Below are 27,610 nucleotides of genomic sequence, written 5' to 3'. Positions count from 1 at the left end.
GCCAACCTGCCTTGATTAAAATTTAAGCAAAACCTGGCAATTAACTGTCAACCCACATTAATGGATGTATTCTCCACGGCAAAGCCTCGATCAAACTGAATCTACTTGTTAATGAATTAGTTAAATGTAGGAAGAAGGGGATGAAGATGCATTCATCAATGGGTACCCTGTGTGCATCAGGGATACTCCCCAAAATGTCATCTTCCTCAACTCTGCCATTTTGGCTACCCACTTTGTTTTCATTCATTCATTCATGAGATGTGGGCATTACTGGCAGTACCAGCATTTATTACTCATCCTTAATTGCCCAGAGGACAGTTAACAGTTAACCACATTGCTGTGGTTTATCTGGAGCTGCATGTAGGCCAGACTGGTTTAGGATGGAAGATTTCTTTTCCTGTAAGAATTAGTGTCACAAAAACCCATCGGGTTCAATCAAGAATAGTGTCATCGTTGCCACTTGACTAGCTTGTACGTTCCAGGATTTGTATTATTGAATTCAAATTTCAGGTTTTGTCAATGATGGGATTAAATCTCAGACACCAGAATATTTGCATATTGCCACTGTCTTCCTGGCCTTCAAAGTGCACTGTCCCAACCACTTCAACCTGCACACCCCATTTCTAGTTTGCCCGATCCCTTACTGCCAAAGAAAAATCCAAGACTTACCTGGGTCCAATGCCTATATATGATCTTTGAGACTTTTGCAATCCAAAGCTCATCCTTCACTGTATTCTGGCATTGCTGTGATTGCTAGAGCTGCTGGAAATAATCAGGGCAGCAGCTTTGGAGGGTAGGAATTCCTCTCACTGAGGGGCTGGAGCCCCAAACTTTACGTAAGGCTATCTTAACAGAACAAGCCTTATTAAAATCAATAAGATGACAGCCAAACTGTCTCCCGGGAACTAAACAAAACTCTTTTCTCTCCCAATGATAATGGGAGTGATAATCTGATGAAGGGTCTAGGCCCGTAACGTCAGCTTTTGTGCTCCTGAGATGCTGTTGGGCCTGCTGTGTTCATCCAGCCTCACATTTTATTTTCTTCTCTCCCAGTAAAGGCCAAGTATCTTCATATTTACAGGCAGGCTATCGGATTCTGATGCCTTTTATGATATAATCTGCTATTGAGACATTTTATAGCACCAGTGGCTTGCTTTGCAACAGTGAATGACACAATTCTCTCTGTTTCTTAGCTGCAAATGGGTGCTGAGTCCTCCATGAAGGACTGGGAGGAAGTATAACTCCAATACCATTGTCAAAATCTTTTGATGTGTTGACCAGCTTAAAGTAAGATTTATTTTTTGAGAAACCACTCTTTCAGATGCTCCCTTGGCTGTTAATTGAGATAAGAGACCTCAGTGAAAGCAGCCGTTATTAAATAATATAACCTCAGTAAAAGCAGCCTAGATTATTATATAATAACTATTAAAATGTGCATTACATATAAGCGAGAAAATTGTGCTCATCAAAACACACCCACTCTAAGCAATATAGTGTCTAATTGGAAAGAGTTAAATATTAATATTTTAATTAATTTGTTGAAGCTTATGTTACCAATGAGACAATTTAAATTGTAGACCTGTTTATAGATTGATGTCCCTTGTTATTTTCTAATTTTTAGAATCTACTCCACCATCTAGCCCGCCTCCTCCAGTGGTGGATAGATCTTCGCCAAGGCCAAGGTTAGATACTCCCTAGGGTTTTCTTGTTTTACTATTTTGTTAAAATATCACATTGTTTGGTTTTAATGTGTGAAGTGTTAACAACCCTGCTGAACTTAGATTGAATTTTATTATTCACAATTACCTTAGTTTTGATGTGTAATTACAAAGTAACTGCCAACATTCAACCTGATCACTGTGTGAAGAATAACAGGGAAATCCAGAGGCTTGCTTCTCCATCAGGCGCGTTGCAGAGCTCCCAGAAGTCTCACTTACGAACATGAATTGACAAAAATGCTCCCTCTAACTCTGCTATCATATTGTAAAAACTTTGGAAAAGGTTACTTTTTTGAAAGGCTATGCTTGGTTTTGAACAATGTGCGGATTTCATAATTACTGCTAAACACCCTTATTGGCCTTGAAAAGCTTGTCCTTGTTTATGAAATTCCAAATGTCTCCACATTGATTGTAAGTTGCATATATCTTAACGCACAATCATTTTGCCTTAAAAAAAAGTTTGTCTTAGCTTCTATCTTACTTACAGTTCTGTGTTTACTTTACGTTCTGAAATTTTAAATTATTAAGTGAATTACTTTGAATATACTTTGAATTACCGGCTTCTATGTGTGAATATTTCAATTTGACGAAATTTTCAACTTGCTGACATTTTTCTCAGGATGTGAGTGTTGCTGGAAGATCAGATTTATTGCTTGTTAGCAGGTAATAGTGAACCACTTGCTCGGCCATTTCAGAGGGCAGTTAGGATATAACTAAATTGGCCTAGTAACATCAGAGGTAGTAAGAACTGCCTATGCTGGAGTCAGAGATAACACCCCATTTCTGAGGAAGGGTCCTGACCCGAAACATCAACTTTCCTGCTCCTCTGATGCTGCCTGGCCTGCTGTGTTCCTCCAGCTCCACACTGGCCTCGTAACATAGCCACTCTGCTATCATCTCTCATGTTGCCTGCCCCCAAGGCCAGATTCCTGTCAGATTTTCAGGCAACCTTCTTTTGTAGACAGCTCATTTTGAGCTTGAGCACACAATTTGGATAATGTCTATATTTCCTTGGGATTTACCTCCAAGTTGGCATTTTTAATTTCTTGACAGTCCAAGAAGGGCTTTAGTTGTAAAGAACTGAAGGCTAGGTAGTTTTCTTCATGCGTTCCTTGCACAAACTACATTTTACAGTGCAGGCTAATTGACAAAAGTAAGGGAAATAATTTTAATTTTCTGTTGAATTCAACAACAGTAGCAAAAGAATGAATAACTCTTTGCTCCATTAAATTTATCCCATTACAAAATTTTTTTTCCCAATTTGCATTTCAGCTTGCAGTCTCCAAAGGTATCACCAGGTCTTCATGCTCTCCCTGAATTACCAGAGACAGGTAAGGAAAACACCACATCTTTATTAGAGATAATGGGAACTGCAGATGCTGGAGAATTCCAAGATAACAAAATGTGAGGCTGGATGAACACAGCAGGCCAAGCAGCATCTCAGGAGCACAAAAGCTGACGTTTCGGGCCTAGACCCTTCATCAGAGAGGGGGATGGGGAGAGGGAACTGGAATAAATAGGGAGAGAGGGGGAGGCAGACCGAAGATGGAGAGTAAAGAAGATAGGTGGAGAGAGTATAGGTGGGGAGGTAGGGAAGGGATAGGTCAGTCCAGGGAAGACGGACAGGTCAAGGAGGTGGGATGAGGTTAGTAGGTAGCTGGGGGTGCAGCTTGGGGTGGGAGGAAGGGATGGGTGAGAGGAAGAACCGGTTAGGGAGGCAGAGACAGGTTGGACTGGTTTTGGGATGCAGTGGGTTGGGGGGAAGAGCTGGGCTGGTTGTGTGGTGCAGTGGGGGGAGGGGACGAACTGGGCTGGTTTAGGGATGCAGTAGGGGAAGGGGAGATTTTGAAACTGGTGAAGTCCACATTGATACCATATGGCTGCAGGGTTCCCAGGCGGAATATGAGTTGCTGTTCCTGCAACCTTCGGGTGGCATCATTGTGGCAGTGCAGGAGGCCCATGATGGACATGTCATCTAGAGAATGGGACGGGGAGTGGAAATGGTTTGCGACTGGGAGGTGCAGTTGTTTGTTGCGAACTGAGCGGAGGTGTTCTGCAAAGCGGTCCCCAAGCCTCCGCTTGGTTTCCCCAATGTAGAGGAAGCCGCACCGGGTACAGTGGATGCAGTATACCACATTGGCAGATGTACAGGTGAACCTCTGCTTAATGTGGAATGTCATCTTGGGGCCTGGGATAGGGGTGAGGGAGGAGGTGTGGGGACAAGTGTAGCATTTCCTGCGGTTGCAGGGGAAGGTGCCGGGTGTGGTGGGGTTGGAGGGCAGTGTGGAGCGAACAAGGGAGTCACGGAGAGAGTGGTCTCTCCGGAAAGCAGACAGGGGTGGGGATGGAAAAATGTCTTGGGTGGTGGGGTCGGATTGTAAATGGCGGAAGTGTCGGAGGATGATGCGTTGTATCCGGAGGTTGGTAGGGTGGTGTGTGAGAACGAGGGGGATCCTCTTAGGGCGGTTGTGGCGGGGGCGGGGTGTGAGGGATGTGTCGCGGGAAATACGGGAGACGCGGTTAAGGGCGTTCTCGATCACTGTGGGGGGAAAGTTGCGGTCCTTAAAGAACTTGGACATCTGGGATGTGCGGGAGTGGAATGTCTTATCGTGGGAGCAGATGCGGCGGAGGCGGAGGAATTGGGAATAGGGGATGGAATTTTTGCAGGAGGGTGGGTGGGAGGAGGTGTATTCCAGGTAGCTGTGGGAGTCGGTGGGCTTGAAATGGACATCAGTTACAAGCTGGTTGCCTGAGATGGAGACTGAGAGGTCCAGGAAGGTGAGGGATGTGCTGGAGATGGCCCAGGTGAACTGAAGGTTGGGGTGGAAGGTGTTGGTGAAGTGGATGAACTGTTCGAGCTCCTCTGGGGAGCATATAAATAGTAAGAGAGCGGCAAGTGGATGAGTAGGGCCAATTAGAGATCCAGAAAGGGCATTTGTATATAGAGACTGCAGGCATGGCTGAGGTGTTAAATGAATACTTTACATCTGTCTTTACCAAAGTTGGAGATGCTACCCAGGCCAATAGGTGGACCAGAAAGATTTAAAATTGATAAGAAAGAAGTGTTGAATAGGCTGTTCGTACAATGTTGACAAGGCACTGGAATTGAATGAGATGCATCCAAGGATTTTGAAGGAAGTGAGAGTTGAGATTGTAGGGATGGTGATTATAATCTTCCAGACTGCCGTAGACTTGGGGAAGGTACCAGAAAACTGACAAATCGTAAACATTGCAGCCTTTTTTGAGAAAAGTTTTAAGTATAAGCCCAACAAGTTCAGAGCAGTCAATTTAACTTAAGTTGTGGGAAAGCTTCCAGAAACAATTATTTGGGGTAGAATTATTAGTCACATGGAAAAACGTGGGTTGATTAGTAAGAGCCAGCATAGATTTCTAAAAAGGGAATTAAGTTTGACTAACTTGCTAGAATGTTTTGAAGAGCTAAAAGAACAGCTAGATGAAGCTAACACTGCATACATGGTCTTGCAGATGGCATTTGATCCAGTGCCACAACAGACTTCTGAGGAAAATTATTGGTCATGGACAAAAATTGATGGTAGCAATGTGAATACAAAATAGGCTGAGTGATAGAAAACAGTTAGCAATGAGCAAAGGATCAATTTTTCAGGCTGGAGTAAGGTTTGTGATGGAGTTTCCCAGAATCAGCATTGGGGGGGTGTCTAGCTTTTCCTGATATATTTTTATGATTTAGATCTTGATGTATAGGGACAAGCTCACAACTTGCACGTGACATGAAACGTGAAAGAATAGTAAACTGTGAGGAAGACAGTGTAGAACTTCTAAAGAACATATCAGGTTGGTGGAGTGGGCAGATAGGTGGCAGATAAGGTTCTTGCAATAAGTGTGAGGTGATGCATTTTGGGAGGAAGAACTTTAAAAGACAATATAAAATAGGCATTACAATTCTAATGGGGCTGCGGGAACAAAGGGACCTGGGTGAGTATGTGTACTAGTTACTGAAGGCAGCAGAACAGGTTGGGAAAAATTAATAAAGCATTCAGTATTCTCAGCTCTATTAATAGGGGCATAGGGTACATGAGCAGGGAAGTGATCTTGAACTTGTATAAGACACTTGCTAGACCTCAGTTGGAGTGTTGAATACATTTCTGAGCACCACTTATCGGTCGGATGAGAAAACATTGGAGAGAATGCAGAAGAGGATTCCAGCGATGAGAAATTTCAGATGGTGATAATAGATTGAAGAAGTTGGGACTGTTCTCCTTGGAAAATAGAAGGCTAAGACAAGATCTCATAGAAGTTTTCAAAACATTGAGGGAACTGGATAGAGTAGATAGGAAGAAACTATATCCGCTCATAAAAGGATCAAGAACCATGAGCACAGATTTAAAGAGACTTGTAAAAGAACAAAATGCAAATAAAGAAAAACATCTTCAAATTGTCAGTGGTTGGGGTTTGGACTGCACTGACTGGAAATGTGTGGAAGCATGTTGAGGCATTCAGTGAGTATTAGATGATTATTTGGATAGAAATAATGTTCAAGTTATTGGGAAAATTTCAGAGATGGGCATGAGGTAATTATGCTCATTTGAAGAGCCAGCACAAACATGATGGGCTGAATGACTTTCTTCTGCACCTTGACATTTCTGTGATTCCATGAATTTTTTATCCCTTCTAAGAATGCTCAGCAGCTCTCAGACAACACTGCTGGTTTGAACTTTCCACTCTGTTCTGTTATTGGGGCATTGTCATTCAAACTGTCTTTGCTATGCTGCCAAAATGCATATTTTCCAAAGGGATTGTCCAAAAATATGGGCAATCCTCAGCTGTCGAAAGGGTTAATGCTAAAGTCTGCATTAAATTCCATCCAGTCTGATGAGGCCATGAGGACTTGGATGAGGAAAGGCAGTACATCTGAAAATCTTACAGGGAACAGACTGTTATGCTAGGTCTTAGTAAAAACATCTTACTAATTTATCTTATATCTGATTGCAGTTGTGCAATAAACTGCACCTTATTTAAAACAAGAGCCTTTTTTCATTAGACTACCCGGTGGGTTTCCTCTACCACTTTAGACTCACCAGTCCTGTAGACCAAGTCAGATAAGAGTACAGTGACAACAATCTACAAAGCCCCATGTTGGAAGTTAGTGCTTATACGAAAATCAGCTGCTTCCCCTTCAACCAGTGGGATTACCAGTCGTTTAATGCTGAAGCGCTTCTCTGTGGCCATTCAGCAAGTCCAGTTGCTCTTCTTTAATTGATTTACGCAGCAAGCATTGTAGTAGGCATGTCCAACATATTCCACAGGGGTTATGATGTGAAACTAACTCCCATGATTGAAAATTTATCTCAATCTAACTCAGCAACTGAACCTAGTTTGTAAGGCTAAGAATCACGTTGGGTGGTCTGATTAAACTTTGGACTTTTCAACAGCCTAAAGGAAGAATTATGAATACAGATGTTTTTTGGAATGTGGTCAGATTACAAAGCACTTTGTATTTGGTTCCTTGAGATATTCTTGTTATCACCTTTTGGACTGCAAATACGGGCTTCGGTCAAAAATCTGTTGCTACTGTTAAAAAATTGAATGTATTGTGCAACTGATTTCCTTATTAGATTGTGAACTGTTCGAATGTATTATTTTCTAGTAGATCAGAAGAAACCTGAACAAATCTATGCCATACCCAAAAAATCCCAAAATGTTGCAGACGCCAGCCAGAAGTCACCATGGCCCACTACTTCACCTGTAGGGCCTTTCTTTGCTGAACCAAATAATGATGTGTATGCTGTGCCTGGAAATCCAATACCACTTCCCAGAAAAATGAATATGGTAAGAAATGAACACATTTTTACAGTTGGGATCAGAGATAACAGGAACTGCAGATGCCGGAGAATCCAAGATAACAAAGTGTGGGGCTGGATGAACACAGCAGGCCAAGCAGCATCTCAGGAGCACAAAAGCTGACATTTTGGGCCTAGACCCTTCTTCAGAGAGGGGGACCCTGCAGCCCAATGGTATCAATGTGGACTTCACAAGCTTCAAAATCTCCCCTTCCCCACTGCATCCCAAAACCAGCCCAGCTCGTCCCATCCCCCCACTGCATCCCAAAACCAGTACAGCTCGTCCCCGCCTCCCTAACCTGTTTTTCCTCTCAACTATCCCCTCCTCCCACCTCAAGCCGCACCTCTATTTCCTACCTACTAACCTCATCCCGCCTCCTTGACCTGTCCATCCTCCTCAGACTGACCTATCCCTTCCCCACCTATACTCTCCTCTCCACCTATCTTCTCCTCTCTCCATCTTCAGTCCGCCTCCCCCCCCTCCCTATTTATTTCAGAACCCTCTCCCCATCCCCCTCTCTGATGAAGGGCCGAGGCCCGAAACGTCAGCTTTTGTGCTCCTGAGACACTGCTTGGCCTGCTGTGTTCATCCAGCCCCACACTTTGTTATCTTAGAGTTAGGAATGCATGTTTAGTAATGTGGAAGAGTACTAGTTTGTTAATGTAAAGAAGCTTTGTAGTTTAATAAAGCATATTACTGAAGTGATTATCAAAAGGGATTAAGTATATAAAATAGTTTAATAGGAATTGGAGAAAATATTAAGTCTTCTGTTGAACATGCATTACTGTTATTAAAATGATCAGACCATTGCTGGAACAGGCCGTTATAGTCCTCATCAACAATCAGCAGTAATTTACTGACATAATTTCCATACGTTTCTCAAAACCACAACTTCTGGCTCATTACTTTATGACCTAGAGGGTTATTTTGGTAGCACAATCAAATCAGGCACTAAGTGAATGTTGTGGTAATAAAACTTGCCTATTTGAAAGTCTGTATTTACCATGCAACTTTAGGCCTAAATACTAATTTACCATACTTTCAACATGCCTGAAGTTGCTAAAACAGGCACTTGTAGATATAGCACTGAAGCAATGATGGGAAGCAATTCTTGTGGAGTAATGTATGTGGGTTCCATGCAGCCACTTGCACTGAGTGGGTGGAGTACGCAGACTGATACACACCCACAAGTTTTAGGATAGCTAAGGAATGTGGGAGAGGGAAACAAGCCCATTGTAACTGGAGAGAGAAAACAGGAACTGCAGATGCTGGAGAATCCAAGATAACAAAGTGTGGAGCTGGAAGAACACAGCAGTCCAAGCAGCGTCTTAGGAGCACAAAAGCTGACATTTCGGGCCTAGATCCTTCATCAGAAAAGCCTTCATCATTGTAATAGGACACTAGATCCTGGTAGAGGAGGACCAGTAAAAGAGATTTACTCTAAATGGAAGGAGTCCTTTTTTTTTTCTATCTCTCTCTCATCCTGCGAGTAATGCTGCTCATCATATCCTTCTCTATCTCTTGCAATATCCTGCAGATCTCTAGCAAGATGCCTATGTCCAGGCACTCCCTTTCTCCTAAAGACTCATAAAAGATTTTTAAAACTACTGGAAATACCTAACAGGTCAGGCAGATCTGTGGTGAGAAACTGAGTTAACATTTCAGTTGAGATGATCACTCCTCAAAAGAAAGTGGAGAAGCACAGCTCTCACTCTTCTCAGGCGAAGTCCTCAGAATTTCCAGAATAAACACTGTTCCGTGGTTGACAATATTGAGAAAGGCCAGTGAGTGAATGAGTCTTTTAAGTAGCTCATGAATTCCTCAATAACAACCCATTCACTCTTATGTAGGCAGTCAATGTTGTGACAGCTTTTGGCCAAACCGTGTCCACCAAAAAGGCATGTAACTTTTTAATGTGCTCTAGCAGCCAATTTAACTGGCATTCAGTAGCGTGTCAATCCTCTCAGTGGCTTAGATAATGTCTTATGCTAAAGATAGGCTAAGCCAGTATTTAGCTCAAGGTTCCTGATTTTGGCTGTCTTGCAGACAGTTCATAAAGAATGACATTTCTATGATATCTGTTGTCCCTTATGCAAAACTCAGTAGAATTTGTCACCAACAAAGATTTCTAAACTCCTTTTATCCTCCGCCTGCTGTTCTTGTCCTGGCAGTCTGAAGTGCCCATCGGATTTGGTCTCCTTGATGGGAAGATCAAAACCATTCGCCGTCCAAAACCATCCAACATTACTCAATGTTGACCCATAGTAAATGAGTTTTGCTAAATCTCCTGAAGGAACCTCCAAGAATTGTATCTGACCAGAATAACGGAGGGAAAGAACAACCAGGGGAGTAGAATTGAAGTTTGAGCCTGATTGTTTTACAACAGCAATCATCATTGGATGTGTTTACTGGGCTCGGAAGGCAGAATGTGATCTGGTCAGGAAAGGGGACACCACTTAACGAGGTACAGAGCAGCTTGAACTCCATGTTCCTTTTATTTGTTGATTTTAAAGGAACAAGATTCCGACAGGTTTTGTAGAAGGCGCTCTGCTTAGTTACCATTGAACTAGAAAAGTTTAAACTATTCCCAAAACCTTTGTCTAGAGTTGTGATTCTGGGCGGAGTTTTCAGATCCTGATGTGGAAAGGAACTGAGTCCAAAAATATCAGTACCAGTCAGTATACAGATACCATTTTCTAGAAACATTCCTAATTCTGGCTGTTTAAAGTGCAACAGACTCAGGGTCTGGAAATTCTCATCAAGAACCTGTCAATGATAGTTAAAGGAGATCAACAGTGATTTTCCAATCAATATCCAGTTTCCTAGCACAACAAGAGGTAGTTCACTTCCTGGAGATAGGCACCCAATGGCAAACTAGTGTATGTGCTACCTGAGTGTGGTTGAAGCCAAAAACCGTCATTTAGATGGAGTGCTGCTCCAATGCCAAATCGCACCTCCTGAGTCTGGAGGCCTCTGATTGTCCCTCTCTCTTCAAGAGCCGAGAACAGGGAAACTGGTCGTATGTCAATTAAGGGACTGACCCAGTCAAAATTCCAGTGAGTAGCCCACAATGGCAGATTCTGGAATCAAAAGCGAAGTGAAAATCTAGCCCTCTGATCTGAATTTGAATCTTGAAACCTGAAAATTGGCGGTGTAGCTAATTTTCCAGAATGCAAGAGTAATGTTCAGTCAACTCCAATGATAAGAGTTTATCCTAATTTCCAGCAGTCTCCACTTAAAACCACTTTTTTGTCAAAATTCTCTCTAAGAAAACTAAAAGGCAAGTATCAATATTTTCTCATAATGGTTTTCTTTAAAGAGGCACTGTGTGTCAGGATAATGTGTGCGCTTAAACAAAGACAGTTTGATTACATACCTGGGAAAGGCATGGAAAACTATCAGCACCTACAGAAATACAAATATCAGTAAGAGATAAGGGGGAAAGAATATCATTTTAAACAACCATTCTGACTGACAGAGTCCAGGTTTAAATTGTTTTCAGATGAAAACAGTGAAAAATGCAAACTTTTATATTTTAAGCGAACAGGCCAAAATAACTCAACTGTTAACAGAAAAAAAATGCGGGTCCTAAAGAAAATTTCCGTCCAGCCAAGATCTATTCTGAATAGCTGAGATGGTCATATCAAGTTTTGACAGCTGTTTGCAGTAGCAGAGCCTGGGATGACGACAACTCCAGTTATATTTCCAGAACCACAATTAACATGATAAAAGGATAACATCCTCAATTTCCTGTGAGAAAGCCAAATGTGGCTGTAAGAGATTCAGATTTTTGGCACTTTGTCAGGATAAACTGTTTGTTTCACAGATTCATAGCCTCATCTAATGTATCCCAAATTAGAAAACTACCTCCAGAGTCAAAGCTGTGAGTGGTTTGAAATACTTTATGCAAAAGAAAAGTAATTGGCAGTCATGCATTTTAATTCTTTGTATAACATACACAGCATAAAATTGTTCATGTTAACTATGTTAGGATCAGGAGGCAAATATGAAATCTGAATTAATCTTTTTCAAGGTAGTTGTTCATTTCAGTATTTGCCTTTCAAGCTGTTGATTCCCGTAGCATCTCATGGACATAGCTGCAGAATGCCAATGGTGTGAGGGGTCAGAGTCACTGTCATCTTTGATTCTGTCATTGTCACATTGTCCATACAATGGCAATTCATACTGGCTAAGTAAATGAAAAGATTTATTTTTTTTCATTACCTAGCCCGGAGAAATTAAGTTCAGTTGCACACCCCTCACATAAAAGCAAACTACTGCGGATACTAGAAATCTGAAATGAAAGCAAAGAAGAAGTCTGATAGCATCTATGGAGACAGAAACAGATTTAAAGTTTCAAATCTAATATGACTCTTCTTCAGACTCAAGAGGCTGGAAAATTGTGTTTTCTGTGCCATTAACAGAGGGGGAGCGGAGAAACAAATGCAACAGATTGTTCGGGTACCTGGAGCAAAAGACAAAAGCAGCATTAACGGGGGTAAAGGAGAAATAGAGATTAAAATGTGTGTGAAAAGAAGAAAATAGCACCATTCTGCTAACAGAAAAATCAATAAGACACAGACAAGACACAGCTGGGGTGGGGGGAGGAGCAGAAGGAAAAACAGAGTACAGAGGTCATGCTCTGAATATTGAATTCTAAAGGCTGTAAGGTGCATAAATCAATATGAAGTGATGTTTCGTGAGCTTGCATTAACCTTCATTGAACTTTGGTCGAGGATGGAAATTATAGCATGGGAACAAGTTTATTAACATGGAAAGCACCTGGGTGATCACAATTATTCCTTTGACAAAGCAGTTACCTAGTCTGTGTTTGGAATTGCCAATGTAAAGGAGTCTGCATTATCAGCTATAAATGCAATAAACTAGGTTAAAAGAAGTACAAACAAAGCACTGCTTTACCCAGAAGAATACTGGGGCCTTGGAACAGTGAGGAGGGAAAAGGTAAATGAGCAAGAGTTACATCTACTTGATTGAATGGGAAGGTATTATGATGGTTGTTGGGCTAGAGAGGATGAGGAAGTGTTAGGAGTGATTGACCATACTAAATTACCCCATAATGTCTAGGGATATGTGGGATAGATGGATTAGCCACAGTAAATGTGGGGTTGTGTGGATAGGGTGAGGGAGCTAGATCTGGATGTGATACTGTTCTGAGGGTCAGTGTGGACACTGTTGGGGTCTGTGATTCAATGATTAAGGAGTGAACCTGTGGAAGGGAGGGGAAAATGTGTGGTGGTGGTACCCTGCTGGAGGTGGCCAAAAACTCGAAATTTAGAGACTGGTGGGGTAGAAAGTGAGGACAAGGGTAACCCTATTATTATTCTCACGTGGATGGAAAAGGGTTAGGGCAGAAGTGTGGGAGATGTGTCAGACACTGTTGGCATCTCTATCAACCAGAGTGGAGGGAATGCTCAGTTAAAGAAGAAAGAAGATATTATCAAAGGTGCTCCTGTGGAAGGTGGCATCATTAGAACATGACGTAGATGAAGAGACTGGGGGAACAGATAGGAATCCTTGCAGGAAGGAGATGTGAGGAGGTGTAGTCAAGCTAACTGTGGGGTATGGTGGGTTTTGTAGTATGTATTGGTAGACAGCGTATCCCTAGAAATGGAAACAGTAAAGTCAGGGAAGGGAACGGAAGAGTTCAGAGATGGACCAGGTGAAGGTGAGAGAAGGAAGGGAATTGGGAGCAAAACTAATGAATTTTTTTCAATTCCAATAGAGATAATAACACAGCACTGATGACATTGTCAAAGTAACTGAGGAAGGGTTATGGGTGGAAGCCTGAGTAGGACAGGAACAAAGAACGTTCCACATAGCCCATAAGGAGACAGGTGTAGCTGGAACCTATGCGGGTGCCCCTCACCACACATTTGATTTGAGAAAGTGAGATATGTTCAAGGAAAAGTTGTTCAAGGTTAACCAAGATCAGTAAAATCTGTGTTTCACCGGAGGCCAGCTTGAATTTTCAGATTTCCTGTAATGAAATGAAAGTATACATTTGGTCTGTGGTAATAGGATAGTTATTTTCTGTGTAGAAATCGGAGTGAGAAGCTGTGCCATAGCTAAGATGTTCTATAAATGTCTTAGGCCAAGACAATGCTTCTTCTAGTTTGAGATTTAGGAGATTTAGTTAGAAAATCTTGTAGAACAAACATGAGGATTACTATGTCCAGAAATATATTTTCCCCAACCCTGCCCTGACATGGTATTTTAATAGTGGAGGGGACTGATGTCTGGAAACCTGTCCATCCTTATCCCAGATGAGGTTGTTAAGTGGTTACTTTACTAGTCCTCTTCTCACCACAGCTGTTTTTTCCCCATTGGCAGATGGACATCTCACCAGCTGGGAAAACTGCCCAATAAAGCTGGTGGCTCCCTGCAGGCCTGGGGATTCCCACTGAAGGTATCCTCCCCATTCTCATGATCCGCTCTTCCATGTTTTACAGAATCAACCACTCCCTCTAATGATTGTGTAGAATGCTGTCACCAATCCTCCTTTCTACAATGTGTGTATAGGGCATGAACCACTCGTGAGTCTTAACAAGAACAGGCACTTGTATTAGTGTATTATATAATATTATGATACTAGATGTAGTTTATTCTACGACCGCAATAGGTACATTACCCTGGCCATTGGACATGGATGGCACAACTTACCCCATCAGGATTTCAAGGTGGACTCCTGATTCTCCCTAAGAATAAATGAGACCATTGAGTGGAGCTTTATGCCTTATCTCTTTCAGAATTACTACCCTGTACAACAAATGCAGCAGCTTCACTATTCAATAAGCTCATAGATAATCCGGTTTTAACCTCAACACTAGATTCCTGCCTATCCTTGATTACTTTGCATCCTTTGTAAAAAAATCTATCCACTTCTGCCATAAAAATATTCAAGAAATCTGTTTCCTGTGCCTTTTCAGGAAATCAGTTCCAAAAGGTCTCAACCCTCTGGGAGAAAAGGCTTCTCCTTACCTCTGTCCGAAATGAGTGACCCCTTATTTTTAAAGATTGACATGTGGCTCTCGATTTACTTATCAGAGGTAGCATTCTCTCTACAACCACCTGACAAGTCCCTTCAAGATCTTACATATTTCAATCAAGTCATCTCTTACTCTTCTAAACTTCAGTGGACTCAAGCCCAATCTGCTCAGCCTTTTCTTATAGGACAGCCCTCCCATTCCTTGTATTAGTCTAGTAAGCCTTACCTGAATGGCCTACAGTGTATTACATTCTTCCTTAAATAGGGAGAACAATATCAAACACAGTGCTCTAGATGTAGGCTCATCAGTGCTCTGTATAACTGAAAATAACCCCTCTATTTTTGTATTCAATGGCCTTGCAATAAATTGAAACATTATATTTATTTTCATAATTTCTTGCTTGCCCTCACTTTCTGGCCCAAATGAACATTACAGTTATGAGAAGAGAAAGGAAAGTGTTTGAGATTAAGCAACTCAGGGGTCCATTGGAACAAGTAGCAAGCTCAGTTCTCCAGGTATCTGCTGATTTTGATGTTTTATTTTCTTTACATCTAGCTTGTTTCTCATTTGATAAGATAATCTGAATATCACTGAGGCATGTTGGGCTGTTAATCAAGCAATAATTCCCCTTAACTAGCAGCTCAGTACTGCCTAATGAGAAACTTGCCAGATAGCTCAGCAAATACTTACAAGTTGGAAAGAGAAGCACCTGACATCTAGATAGGCCTCACCAGACATCTTACCCCCCAATTCTGCCACAGATTTCACCATAGTTTACATCACTTAGTCATATATAAGATTGCACCATATGTTTGGATTTTAATCCCTCCTGTCAGTTTAAAAACTGGCGAGAAAGTGGGATTTTTTAAAAAAAAATTTAAGTCAATGCTTCCACTTTTATCAGCTGGACTTGTGTGAAACAGTCACTCCAGCTATTCTTAATTCAGGATCTGCCTGAAATGCTGTACATTCCACCTGAAGAAGGAAGACAATTCTCTGAGGGTTGAGAGCCTTTAGGACTCCATGCCACAGAGAACTGTGGGGACAGAGTCCTTGCGTATAGTAAGGGCTGAGACAGACAGATTTTTGATCAGTCAGGGAATCAAGGCTTTCAGGAAAATGGACGAGAGGAATGGTGGAACAGGCTTGAGGGGCCAATTGGGCTACTCCTGATCCTATTTGTCATGGTCTTATCATTTTAATGCAGTTGGTAGAAAGATAATATAGCTAAAGAAGAGAACTGGTTAATTAAATTCTGGCCCTGTGTAACAATTTGTTTTACAGGCAAAACCCAAAGTTCGTAGAGGAAGAGCCATTTACAACTGCACAGCAGACCATGCTGATGAGCTTACATTCAAAGAGGGAGAGATGATAGTAGTTACCGGAGAGGAAGATCAGGAGTGGTGGGTATGTATCTATCTAACGTCACATGATTGTACAGCAATATGGAAGCATTCTTCAACCTTGGAGACAGGAAAAACTACAGGTGCTGGAAGCTAGAGTCAATAAATATGGAGCTGGAAAGCACAGCCGGTCAGACAGTATCTGAGGTGCAGGAAGATCAACATTTAGGAATGACAAAGGGCTTCGGCCCGGAACGTTGACTCTCCTGCTCCTCAGATGCTGTCCAACCAGCTGTGTGCTCGTTCTTCAACCTTGACCTGTTTGGTGCTGGTGTTTTTTCTTTGTTTCCCTTATCTTCGAAATGAATAATAACACCTTTCTCAACCTCTTTGTTGTGCAATGCAGAAGCCAGAAATTCAGCTGAAATCCCAACTGGGTAATTTCTTAACATCAGCTCTGGTTTAAATCATCTTTGTTTTGGATGCATATTAATGAGACATCTATTATTTAAACACATTACTGAAGAAGTTCATGATCTCAGAGCTGGCATTTGGGATATCCACAGGACTAGTTCAGTGACCCACATTAAACATTATCATATAAGTGCTAATGGGTATCAGAGGAATCTAAGATGCATGTGAATGGAAACCCAGTCTTTGTTTGAACCAAGTATCAATAGAACAATCCTCTATATTCTGAAAATTTGTCTTCTGTTCATTCCCAGGCACAAGTATGACTTGGTAATATAGAACTAAGTATGCTCAAGGTCATGATAAGAGTAGAATTCTTTTGAAAAGTGGAGAGCTGAGCTGGAAAACAGGCTTCAACTTAACAAAATAAATGCATGTTCGATACTCCAGTGTACTTCATCTTGCTGTAATTTCTTGGAATTGTACTGATGTGACCAATGAAGGAAACATGCAGGACATGAATTTAACTTTACTATCATAGATACGTAGGCATGGTTCAGTTCATACTTACCCTAAATTACAGATTGTGGAGACGTTGATAGTAAAATACATCATTATGAAGATTGCAGTGCCAGAAGAATCATGCTTTGTTTTTTACTGAGGCTTTGCCAATTGAGATGAAAATGAGCATTCCCATGTTCATTAAAAAAAAACAGACAATTTTTTTAGTGTTTTGAACAAAGTTCCTCTCAACCAGTGCCTCTAAACAAAGATTAAATGTTCATTCCTTTCACTGATGCTTATGAAATGTTTCAAGAGATGAATTATTACCAAATAACAGATTTTGGGGAATTCTGACAATATGATTGTGCAATATGGAAATACTGTAAACACGCCAATAAACATATTCATCTTTCTCAAGACATGGTAGACTGCCTCAAAGTATATGTCACTTCTGTATTCACATAGTCACAGAATTATTACAGTGCAGAAGGAACCATTTGGCCCATCGTGTTTGCACCAGCTGTTATCCCGTCTGCGTCTATTATCCAGTGCCAGTCTCCTGCCGTTTTCCCATGTCTCTGCACACATATACTGTCCAATACCCTCTTCAATGCCGCAACTGAACTTGCCTCCATCACTTTTCCAGGCAGTGCTTTGCATCTCTCAACTACTCACCATGTGAAAATGTTTTTTTTTCTCACATCACCCTTGCTGCATTTGCACGTCACTTTAATTCTGTGAAGATAGTAGGAACTGCCGATGCTGGAGTCTGAGATAACCTGGTGTGGAGTTGGATGACCACAGCAAGCTAGGCAGTATCAGAAGAGCAGGAAAGCTGATGTTTCAGGACTGGACCCTTCTTTAAATCTGTGCCCTTTGTTTTTGTTTATCTCACAAGTGAAAACAGCTCACCCCATCTATTCAGCCCATTGATAATTTTGAAAACCTGAGGCAGATCTCCTCTTAGCCTTCTGTCCAGCGAGAATAGTTCTGCTTCTCCAAGATATCCTCACAGCTAAAATTTCTCACAATTGGAACCATTTTAGTAAATTGCTTCTGCACTGTTCCCACCTTCTATGATATGGCTTCCATAAGAGTGCAATACTCCAACTGAGGTCTAACAAGTGCCTTGTACAAGTTCAACATTACCTCTTTGTTTTCCCATTCTATGCCCCCATTAATAAAGCCAAGAATACTGTATGCTTTATTTACTGCACTCTCTCCATCTGTTGTACACCATACAATGATCTGTGCATGTATACCTCAGGTCCCTCTGCTCCAGCTAACCCTTTAAAATTGTGCTCCCTAGTTTGTATTATTTTTCAGCGTTCTTCCTACAAAGTGCATCACCTCACATTTCTCTGCATTGAACCTCATCAGCTTTCAATCTGCCCATTCCGCCAACTTGCCTATGTCCTTTAGGAGGTCCACAGTATCGTCCTCACCGTTTACAATTCTTTTGAAGTTTAGCATTATCTGCAAATTTGGAAATTGTCCTCAGCACAGCAAGATCCACGTCATTAATATAAATCAAGAAAAGCAAGGATCCCAACACTGACCTCCAGGGAAGCTATGAATTTTCCTCCAGCCCAAGAAATATCCACTGACCATTACTCTTTGTTTTCTATTGTTCTGCCAATTTTGTATTCACATTGCCACTGTCCCTTTTATACATAACTTAGTTTTTCTGACAAGTCTGTTGCGAAGCACTGTATCAAATGCCTTCTGGAAATCCAAGTATACTACTACATGTTTGTTACCCTGAACATCTTTTCTTCCACCTCCTCAAAAAAAAATTGAACACTCATTGTGTCTGTAGAGGCTGCTATGTGAGTAGCAGTCCCTTCTGCAGCTGGCACAGATGAATAGGGTGGCCCAAGGCTGACTGATTTTTTTTTTCATGTTATGTACTCGTTTTTCCATCATCTGGACCTTTCTTTAGACCTCCCCATTTTCCATGCGTATCTTAACAATTTGTCTTCAGTCACTCCAGTCAGCAACAATGACTTCTCATTCATCAACTCTGATCCTGAGTCAGTTGAAGTTTTGATTACAGATTTCCTTATATTGCAGATGCAAGTGACTTGTTCCTTTTCCATCAGTAGAACATAGCATTCGGGATGTATCTATAATTCATTCGGCGCACATGGTACAGCCTACCAAACACTGCTCAGCACAAAAGCAAATATTCAGAGGATCCCGACACGCTGTTGTGTATTCTTCTTTGATAGTCTGTCTTGCCAGATGGCCGGTACTGTCTGAGTCAACAGAGGTGGAAACGGCTCAGCCACTTTTCTTGGCTTGCTTATGTTTCTGAGAACACAAGTCTGGTGCAACGAACGTTTGCATTTTTGGGCTAGTTTGCTGTTGGTTCACACTTGACTTCTCAACTTTGACATGATAGGTGAAAAATAGAAATTAGTCCTAGGACTCCAATGATCAGCCTATTTTCTACAGCAGCTAAAAGACCCTATCTGTGTTAGCAAGTTCAAAAGCCTTGGAGAGATTTATGAAGGAAAAGTGAAATGGTTTATGCTGTTCAAGGTATAAAAACTGAAAGAACTGTAGATGCTGTGAATCAGGAACAAAAACAAAGTTGCCAGAAAAACTCAGCAGGTCAGGCAACATCAGTGAAGGAAAAAACAATAAATGTTTTGTGTCCAGTGACCCTCCCTCAGAACTGTTCGTGACCTGAAACGTTATCTCTGTTTTTTTCCTTCACAGATGCTGCTAGACCTGCTGAGTTTTTCCAGCAACTTTGTTTTTGTTACTGTTCAAAGTATTCCTGCTGTATGGAGGTCAGTTAGCAAAGTTGGCAGATTAGTAATTCAGACACTATGGGTTCAGCTCCTCCACTGGCAGACGTTACCATGAAGGACTTTCCTCAACCTTTCTCCTTGCTTGAGACATGGTGACGCTCAGGTTAAGCCACCACTAGTCACATCTCTCTAATCAGAGAGCAGCCCTATAGCCTTGTAAGACTGTAGCAACTTTCCCTTTTACTTCTGTAACTGCCAAAGTAAGGAAATCTTGTCAGCTGCTAATCTGCCAGCTCTGAAGCTGCACTGAGACTCTGGGTAGATGTATGGTCGGAGCAGCTTGACTAAATACCTTCCCCACTGTTCTTAACATGGAGGTGTGTCAGGAATTGTTAAAGTTAAGCATTCAACTTAGGAGCAGACATAACCCATTTGGCCCTTCAAGCCTGCTCGGCCATTTGATAAGACTTCGGCTGATATGTTTGTGTTCTGAATTCCATAATCTCACCAACTCCTGATAACTTTTGATTTCCTTGCCTAACAAGAGTCAATCTACCTGTGCCTCAAAAATATTTAATGACCCTGCCTGCACTGACTTTTGTGGCAGAGTTCCAAAGACACATCTCTCTCTGGAGAAAATGTTTTCCCCTCATCTCAACTTTAAAGGACTACTCCCAATATCAAAACAGTGACTCTTAATTCTGAGCTCACTCCTTATCCACCTGGCCAAGACCATTCAGGATCTTATACACCTCAATTAAATCACATCACAATCTTCTAAACTCTAGTGGAAACAAGCCCAGTCTATCCAAAATTTGCTCATGTCAATGTCATAAAATTCATTTGAACCGCAGAATCCCTACAGTGCAGACAGAGGACGTTTGGTCCATTGAGTCCACACCAACTCTCCAACAGTATCCCACCCAGACACACAGCCATCCCAAACTATCCCCATAACCCCTCATTTACCATGGCCAATCCACCTAACCTGCACATCTTTGGACTGTGGGAAGAAACCAGTGCACCTGGCAGAAGCCCATGCAGACACTGGAAGAACATGAAATACCACATAGACAGTCACCCAAGGATGGAATCAAACTTAGTCCCTAGTGCTGTGAAGCAGCAGTATGAACCACTGTGCCACCATGTCACCCATCTCCAATGTATTTACATCCTTCCTTAAATGAAGAGACCAACAGTGTATACAGTATTTAAGATATGGTATCACCAATGCTCTGAATAACTGCGGCATAACATGCTTCCTGTTGCATTCATTTCTTTTATCAATGAAAGCATTCCATTAGTCTTCATAATTAGTTGCTGTAGTTGCAAACATGCTCAGGAGCATGCTACATAATTTTAACCAATACTGGTTGGCACAGGACCAAGTGGTCACAGAATCTTCTTTCTAGGAGCTCTGAGAACTAAAACCTTATTTAAAGTTCACGAGGGTTGTTCTCTTAGTTTCAATAGCTACCTCAAATCAGCCAATATTCCTCAGATTTATTTTCACATGCTTAGTGAGTTCAGAGTTCCAGATGTTGATGTTCAGATGCTCCCAATTTGACTCCTGACTCTGGATTCATGTTTTGTTGTTTGAAAGAACTTGATCAAAGATGATGAGGAACTCGTGGCCCCTTTCTGGGCCAGTGAACAGCGAGTGTTGATTCAAGGACAATCCTTTTTGGAATGCTACTGTTTTCTTGGCTGAAGCCTGACATTACTAACACCAGGGTCTAACACAGTGTCCCAGTCAGTGCTATGTTAGATAAGAGTGACGAGAACATCTTTGAGGGTAATACATTTGCTGATGGTGAAAGCTAGCTGGTATGGATGGCATGAACTTGGATGTCTCCAGAACTCCAAACAATGAAGTTCAGTTTGGAAGTAGGTGTCAGTCACTATGGTGACAACATACCTCTAGCAACTTCGGTTCAATTTCATTCACCTTGTTGATTCCCTGGTGTGTAGTCAGCACCTACCCTTACACTTGGCAAACCCTTGGTGCTGGGAATTCTGCAGATGATAGCATCAAGTTATTTCTGGTTTGTTACCCATGCCACATGTTAGTGAGGTGAGAAATAGGGAGAGAGAGCAGTTGAACACGTGGCTACAGGGATGGTGCAGGAGGTATGGATTCAGATACCTGGATAATTGGGGCTCATTCTGGGGTAGGTGGGACCTCTACAAATGGGATGGCCTTCACCTAAACCAGAGGGGTACCAATATCCTGGGGGGGGGGTGGAAATTTGCTAATGCTCTTCGGGAGGGTTTAAACTAATTCAGCAGGGGGATGGGACCTGAATTGTAGCTCCAGTGTACAGGAGGTTGAGAGTAGTGAGGTCATGAATAAGGTTTCAAGGTCGCAGGAGTGCACCGGCAGGCAAGAAAGTGGTTTGAAGTGTGTCTACTTCAACGCCAGGACCATCCGGAATAAGGTGGGTGAATTGCAGCATGGCTTGGTACCTGAGACTTCTATGCTGTGGCCATTTTGAAGACATGGATAGAGCAGGGACAGGAATGGTTGTTGGAGCTTCTGGGGTTTAGATGTTTTAGTAAGATCAGTGAAGGTGGTAAAAGAGGGGGAGGTGTGGTATTCTTAGTGAAGGAAAATATTACGGTGGCAGAAAGGACTTTTAATGAGGACTCATCTACTGAGGTATTTTGGGCTGAGGTTAGAAACAGGAAAGGAGAGGTCACCCTGCTGGGAGTTTTCTACAGACCTCCGACAAGTTCCAGAGATGTAGAGGAAAGGATTGCAAAGATGATTCTGGATTGGAGCAAACGTAACAGGGTAGTTGTCATAGGGGCCTTTAACTTTCCAAATATTGCCTGGAAAAGCTATATTTTGAGTACTATAGATGGGTCAGTTTTTGTCCAATGTGTGCAGGAGAGTTTCCTGACACAGTATGTAGATAGGACAACAAGAGGCGAGGCCACATTGGATTTGGTACAGGGTAATGAACCAGGCCAGGTATGAGATTTGGAGGTAGGTGAGCACTTCAGTTGTGGGTAAAGTGTTGGAGAGGATTATAAGAGATAGGATTTATAATCATCTGGAAAGGAATAATTTGATTAAGGATAGTCAACATGGCTTTTTAAAGGGTAGGTCGTGCCTCACAAACCTTATTGAGTTCTTGGAGAAGGTGACCAAACAGGTGGATGAGAGTAAAGTGGTTGATATGGTGCGTGTGGATTTCAGTAAAGCGTTTGATAAGGCGCCCCACGGCAGGCTATTGCATAAAATATGGGGGCATGGGAATGAGTGTGATTTAGCGGTTTGGATCAGAAATTGGCTAGCTGTAAGAAGAAAGAGGGTGGTGGTTGATGGGATATGTTCATCCTGGAGTTCAGTTACTAGTGGTTTACTGCAAAGATCTGTTTTGGGGCCACTGCTGTTTGTTATTTTTATAAATAAGCTGGATGAGGGTGTAGAAGGATGGGTTAGTAAATTTGAGGATGGCACTAAAGTCAGTGGAGTTGTGGATCGTGTGGAAGGATGTTGCAGGTTACAGAGGGACATAGATAAGCTGCAGAGCTGGGCTGAGAGATAGCAATTGAAGGTTAATGCGGAAAAGTGTGAGGTAATTCACTTTGGAAGGAGCAACAGCAATACAGAATACTGGGCTAATGGTAAGATTCTTGGTAGTGTGGATGAGCAGAGAGATCTTGGTGTCTATGTGCATAGATCCCTGAAAGTTGCCACCTAGGTTGATAGGGTTGTTAAGAATGCGTACGGCGTGTTAGGTTTTGTTGGTAGTGGGATTGAGTTTCGGAGCCATGAAGCCATGTTGCAGCTGTACAAAACTCTGGTGCAGCCACACTTGGAGTATTGCGTACAGTTCTGGTCGCCGCATTATAGGAATGTGGAAGCTTAGGAAAAGGTGCAAGCGAGATTTACCAGGATGTTACCTGGAATGGAGGGAAGGTCTTATGAAGAAAGGCTGAGAGACTTGAGGCTGTTTTCGTTAGATAGAAGAAGGTTAAGAGGTGACTTAATAGAGACATACAAGATGATCAGAGGATTAGATAGGATGGACAGTGAGAGCCTTTTTCCTCGGATGGTGATGGCTAGCACGAGGGGACACAGCTTTAAATGAGGGGTAATAGGTACAGGACAGATGTTAGAGGTAAGAGCGTGGAATGCCCTGCCTGCAACAGTAGTAGACTCAACAAGTTTAAGGGCATTTAAATGGTCATTGGATAAACATATGGATGATAATGGAATAGTGTAGGTTAGATGGGCTTCAGATTGGTTTCACAGGCTGGCGCAACATCGAGGGCCAAAGAGCCTGTACTGTACTGTGCTGTGATGTTCTATGTTCTATGTTCTATTAATCTAGCCCCATTTGCCAGCATTTTGGCCATATCCCTCTAAACGCTTCTGATTCGTATACACATCCAGATGCCTTTTACATATTGTAATTATACCAGTCTCCTCCACCTTCTCTGACAGCTCATTCCATATACGCACTATTCTTTGCATGAAAATGCTGCCCCTTAGATCCCTTTTAAATCTTTCTCCTCTCTCCTTAAACCTGTGCCCTCTAGTTCTGGTCTCCCCTACAGTGGTGAAATGACCTTATCTATTTACCCTATCCATGCCCCTCATGATTTTATAAACCTCTATAAGGTCACCCCTCAGCCTCTGAACCTCCAGGGAAAATAGCCCCAGCCTGTTCAGCCTCTCCCCGTAGCTCAAGCCCTCCAACCTGGCAACATCCTTGTAAATCTTTTCTGAATCCTCAAGTTTCACAACATCTTTCCTATAGCACGGAGGCCAGAATTGAATGTAGTATTCCAAATGTCCTGTACAGCTGCAACATGATCTCTCAACTCCTATACTCAATGCACTGACTAATAAAGGCAAGCATACCAAACGCCACCTTCACTACCCTGTCTACCTGTGACTCCACTTTCAAGGAACAATGAACCCCAATGTTTCTTTGTTCAGCAACTCTCCCCAGGACCATACCATTAAGTGCATGAGTCCTGCTCTGATTTGTCTTACCAAAATGCACATTTATCTAAATTGAATTCCATCTGTCAATTGATCCTTGATATCTGGGGTGAAGGCAAGTGTTTGAGATATAGATGCTCATGAGGGTAACTGGACCCATACTTATAGATAAGTGAAGACTGATACCTGGAACAAGCAGATCGCATTATGAGGAAAGGCTAGGTAGAGTAGGGCTGTATCCTCTGGAATCCTTTGGAAGAATCAGAGGCAACTAAATTGAAACACATAAGATTCAGAAGGGACTTGACAGGGTCAATGTTGGGAGAATCTAAAACTAGGGATCAGCATTTAAAAATAAAGGGGTATGTACTTAAAACAGAGACAAAACATTTTTTCTCTCGGTTATAAATGTTTGAAATTCCCATCCTGAAAAGGCAGTGGATGCAGAATATTTAAATGTTTTTTGGGTAAAGATAATTGGAATCTTGAGGAATAAAAATTCTCGGGAGTATGAAGGAATGTAGAGTTGTGATTAAAATCAGATTAGCTATGATTTCCTTGAATGGGGAACAGAATTGAAGGGCTGAATGTCATATATTTGTATGAATAGAAGTCTCTGAGCTTTCTGAAGGTTTCAGTTTCATAGGTTTTGTGGTTTTCTGGTGAAAACAGCTCAAAGACTGGCCCAGGTTCTTGCTGCCTACATGCCCATCTCTAACTTTGTAAGTTCTTTATCAATCTAAATTATTTTGCTGGCATTATTAATCTCCTTGTGGTCTTTGCTAAGGGCACGAAGCGTGATTCTACAGTCCATCTGTAGGGTTCTTGGGGTGGACTTTGAACCCACAACATTCTGACTCAGAGTGCTGAGCTATGCTGATACAATGTTCAGAACTTATAATTAGCTCAATTCAATTCTGTGAAATAATAGCATATCTTGCATATTCCGTTGCATTAATTCAATAATGGGAATAAAGAGTGTTCTGAAACACCTCTTAACGTTTACTTGATTTAAATGACAGTGTTCATTTTTGTTTTCTTTCTGGCAGAATGGCTATATAGATGGGCAACCTCACAGAAAAGGTCTTTTCCCAGCATCTTTTATCCAGTTACAAACAAGCTAACAGATCTTATCCATCAGTCTGGGCAATTAAAGTGAGGGAAGACCAATCTGATTCACTTCATCTGTATCATTTACTTCTTGGAGTTTGAAGCGTCTATCCATTTTACTGAAAGGTAGTCATTGTTTGAAACTTGTTTCTAATGACCATGAACAGTGAACCAGTTCTTCTAATACTGTGGCTCTTCCGAGGGGAAAAGTTACACTGGTGCATTAGGCAGTCCGGTAAAACCTGAATACATGGTTTACCTTCAGGAAAGATCCAGATTGCTGTTTTAAAGCAGGTGGCTGTTTAATTAATGTTTCCCTGAGTGTATGCCTTACTGTACAATGCTAATGTATGTTGGTATTTAAAAAAAGTTTCCAACTAGTGATATTATTCAGTTATAAATGTTTTAAAAATTTAAATGGTCATCGAAAACCACTCTCATGAATTATCCAAATATATATATATATATATATATATTTTATATATGAAAAGTCCTATTGTTAGAAATAGTTGTGCTTGGAGAGGTGAACACATGACCACACTGGATGGTGGCAATCATTTAAAGAGGATAAGGGAGCTTCTTTTATACCAGTTTCTGCTTTCTTTATTGCCACTTCGGAATTTCTTTTGAGCAACCAGCAATTCTGACAATCCATGACGGGAAACAGCCCCCAATAGACAGGGGAGGAAGCATGTGACAAACTTAAGGAAGAGTCTATGTATTTTTATTTTTAAAAATGGCATGTAATAATTTAAAAATGCTAAGTGTTCATGATAAAACATTTTAATAAAAAAATTAATTCCTTTATTTTATTTAAAATATGGTAGTCTCTGGACTATCAAACTCAGTTCAGATTTGTGCTCACCAATATAGTAAATGTGCTCATGTGTAAGGACTGAAATTCAGAGTATCTAAATCATGATCAAAATTAAAAACATTTCTCCTATTCCATTCGTACTCCTAAATATATGCCAGGAAGGAAGGGATAGATTGTGTTGATTGATCTTAGCTTATAATTGTGAATGCCTGCATAGATGTTTAATGAATGACTTTATACAAGTGAACTACCTCTTTGGAGTGTGAAATAAAACAGAGAATGCTGGAATTACTCAGTGGGCCTGGCAGCATCTGTGAAGAGCAAAGCAGAGTTAATGATTCAAACCAAATATGACATTTCTGTTCTCAAGAAGAATAATCAGCTCGAAATTTTGACTCCATTTCTGTCTTTACAGATGATGTCAGATTTCAGGCACTTTTTTTTACTTCAGATTTCCAGCAGCCACAGTATTTTATTTTCATTTTTGGAGCGTGAATTGCTTTCATTTTGAAATTGGAACAAATCTCAGCAACAGAATAAGGAGTGCATCAGCACCACCTAGAGTTTGAACAAAGCAATCATGAAGGTGACTCTACACATTGCAGACACTGCACAAAAATCATCTCCTGTAAATGCAATTGTGGACGAATCAAACTTACTATCAATTTGACTCAAGCATTAATAGCGACTTCTTATTGCCTTCCTCCTTCCTCCAGGCTTAAAAGATTTTGACTTCATAAAAAGATACAAGTTTGTTAGTGGTAAAAGTGTTATAAAACAAACCAAACAGTCAAATAATCATACATAATGGGAACTGCAGATGCTGGAGAATCCGAGATAGCAAAGTGTGAAGCTGGATGAACACAGCAGGCCAAGGAGCATCTCAGGAGCACAAAAGCTTTTGTGGTCCTGAGATGCTGCTTGGCCTGCTGTGTTCATCCAGCTCCACACTTTGTTATGTCTTAATCAAATAACCATCATTACTGCCAAGTTAACTGGTAACAGTGTTAGTCACAATGTGAATTTGTTCAGTTTTAGCTCACTGTTAATTTGATCTGCAAAGTAAAAGAAAAATGTTGATCCTGTTTGAAGTGATGATTAGATGACTTATTCTAGATTGGAACTCTCTTGGAAAGCACTGATACTTTGAATAATCTACCC

The 27,610-nt window shown here is 41.4% G+C and overlaps 1 protein-coding gene across 5 annotated transcripts in view; it reads left to right on the top strand.

The window, feature by feature from the left end:
* The window catches only part of unm_sa1614 (un-named sa1614), a 259,073-nt gene extending 231,757 nt beyond the window's left edge, over positions 1 to 27,316 (top strand). For 4 of the 5 annotated variants that reach the window (XM_059652726.1, XM_048550344.2, XM_048550345.2 and 1 more), the window contains 5 exons: positions 1,622 to 1,682; positions 2,991 to 3,049; positions 7,345 to 7,526; positions 15,830 to 15,952; positions 25,572 to 27,316. In XM_059652726.1, coding sequence (XP_059508709.1) covers positions 1,622 to 1,682; positions 2,991 to 3,049; positions 7,345 to 7,526; positions 15,830 to 15,952; positions 25,572 to 25,646 — 500 coding nt within the window. In that variant the 3' untranslated portion in view covers positions 25,647 to 27,316. The remainder of the gene's footprint in view (positions 1 to 1,621; positions 1,683 to 2,990; positions 3,050 to 7,344; positions 7,527 to 15,829; positions 15,953 to 25,571) is intronic. The other variant, XM_048550343.2, reaches the window with a different exon arrangement.
* Positions 27,317 to 27,610: the final 294 nt, after the last annotated feature.

The sequence above is a fragment of the Stegostoma tigrinum genome, chromosome 19, assembly GCF_030684315.1.
Source record: "Stegostoma tigrinum isolate sSteTig4 chromosome 19, sSteTig4.hap1, whole genome shotgun sequence".
In the NCBI taxonomy this organism is placed as follows: Eukaryota; Metazoa; Chordata; class Chondrichthyes; order Orectolobiformes; family Stegostomatidae; genus Stegostoma; species Stegostoma tigrinum.
The sequence above is the reverse complement of the archived record's forward strand: the minus strand, read 5'-3'. Positions and strand labels throughout refer to the sequence as shown.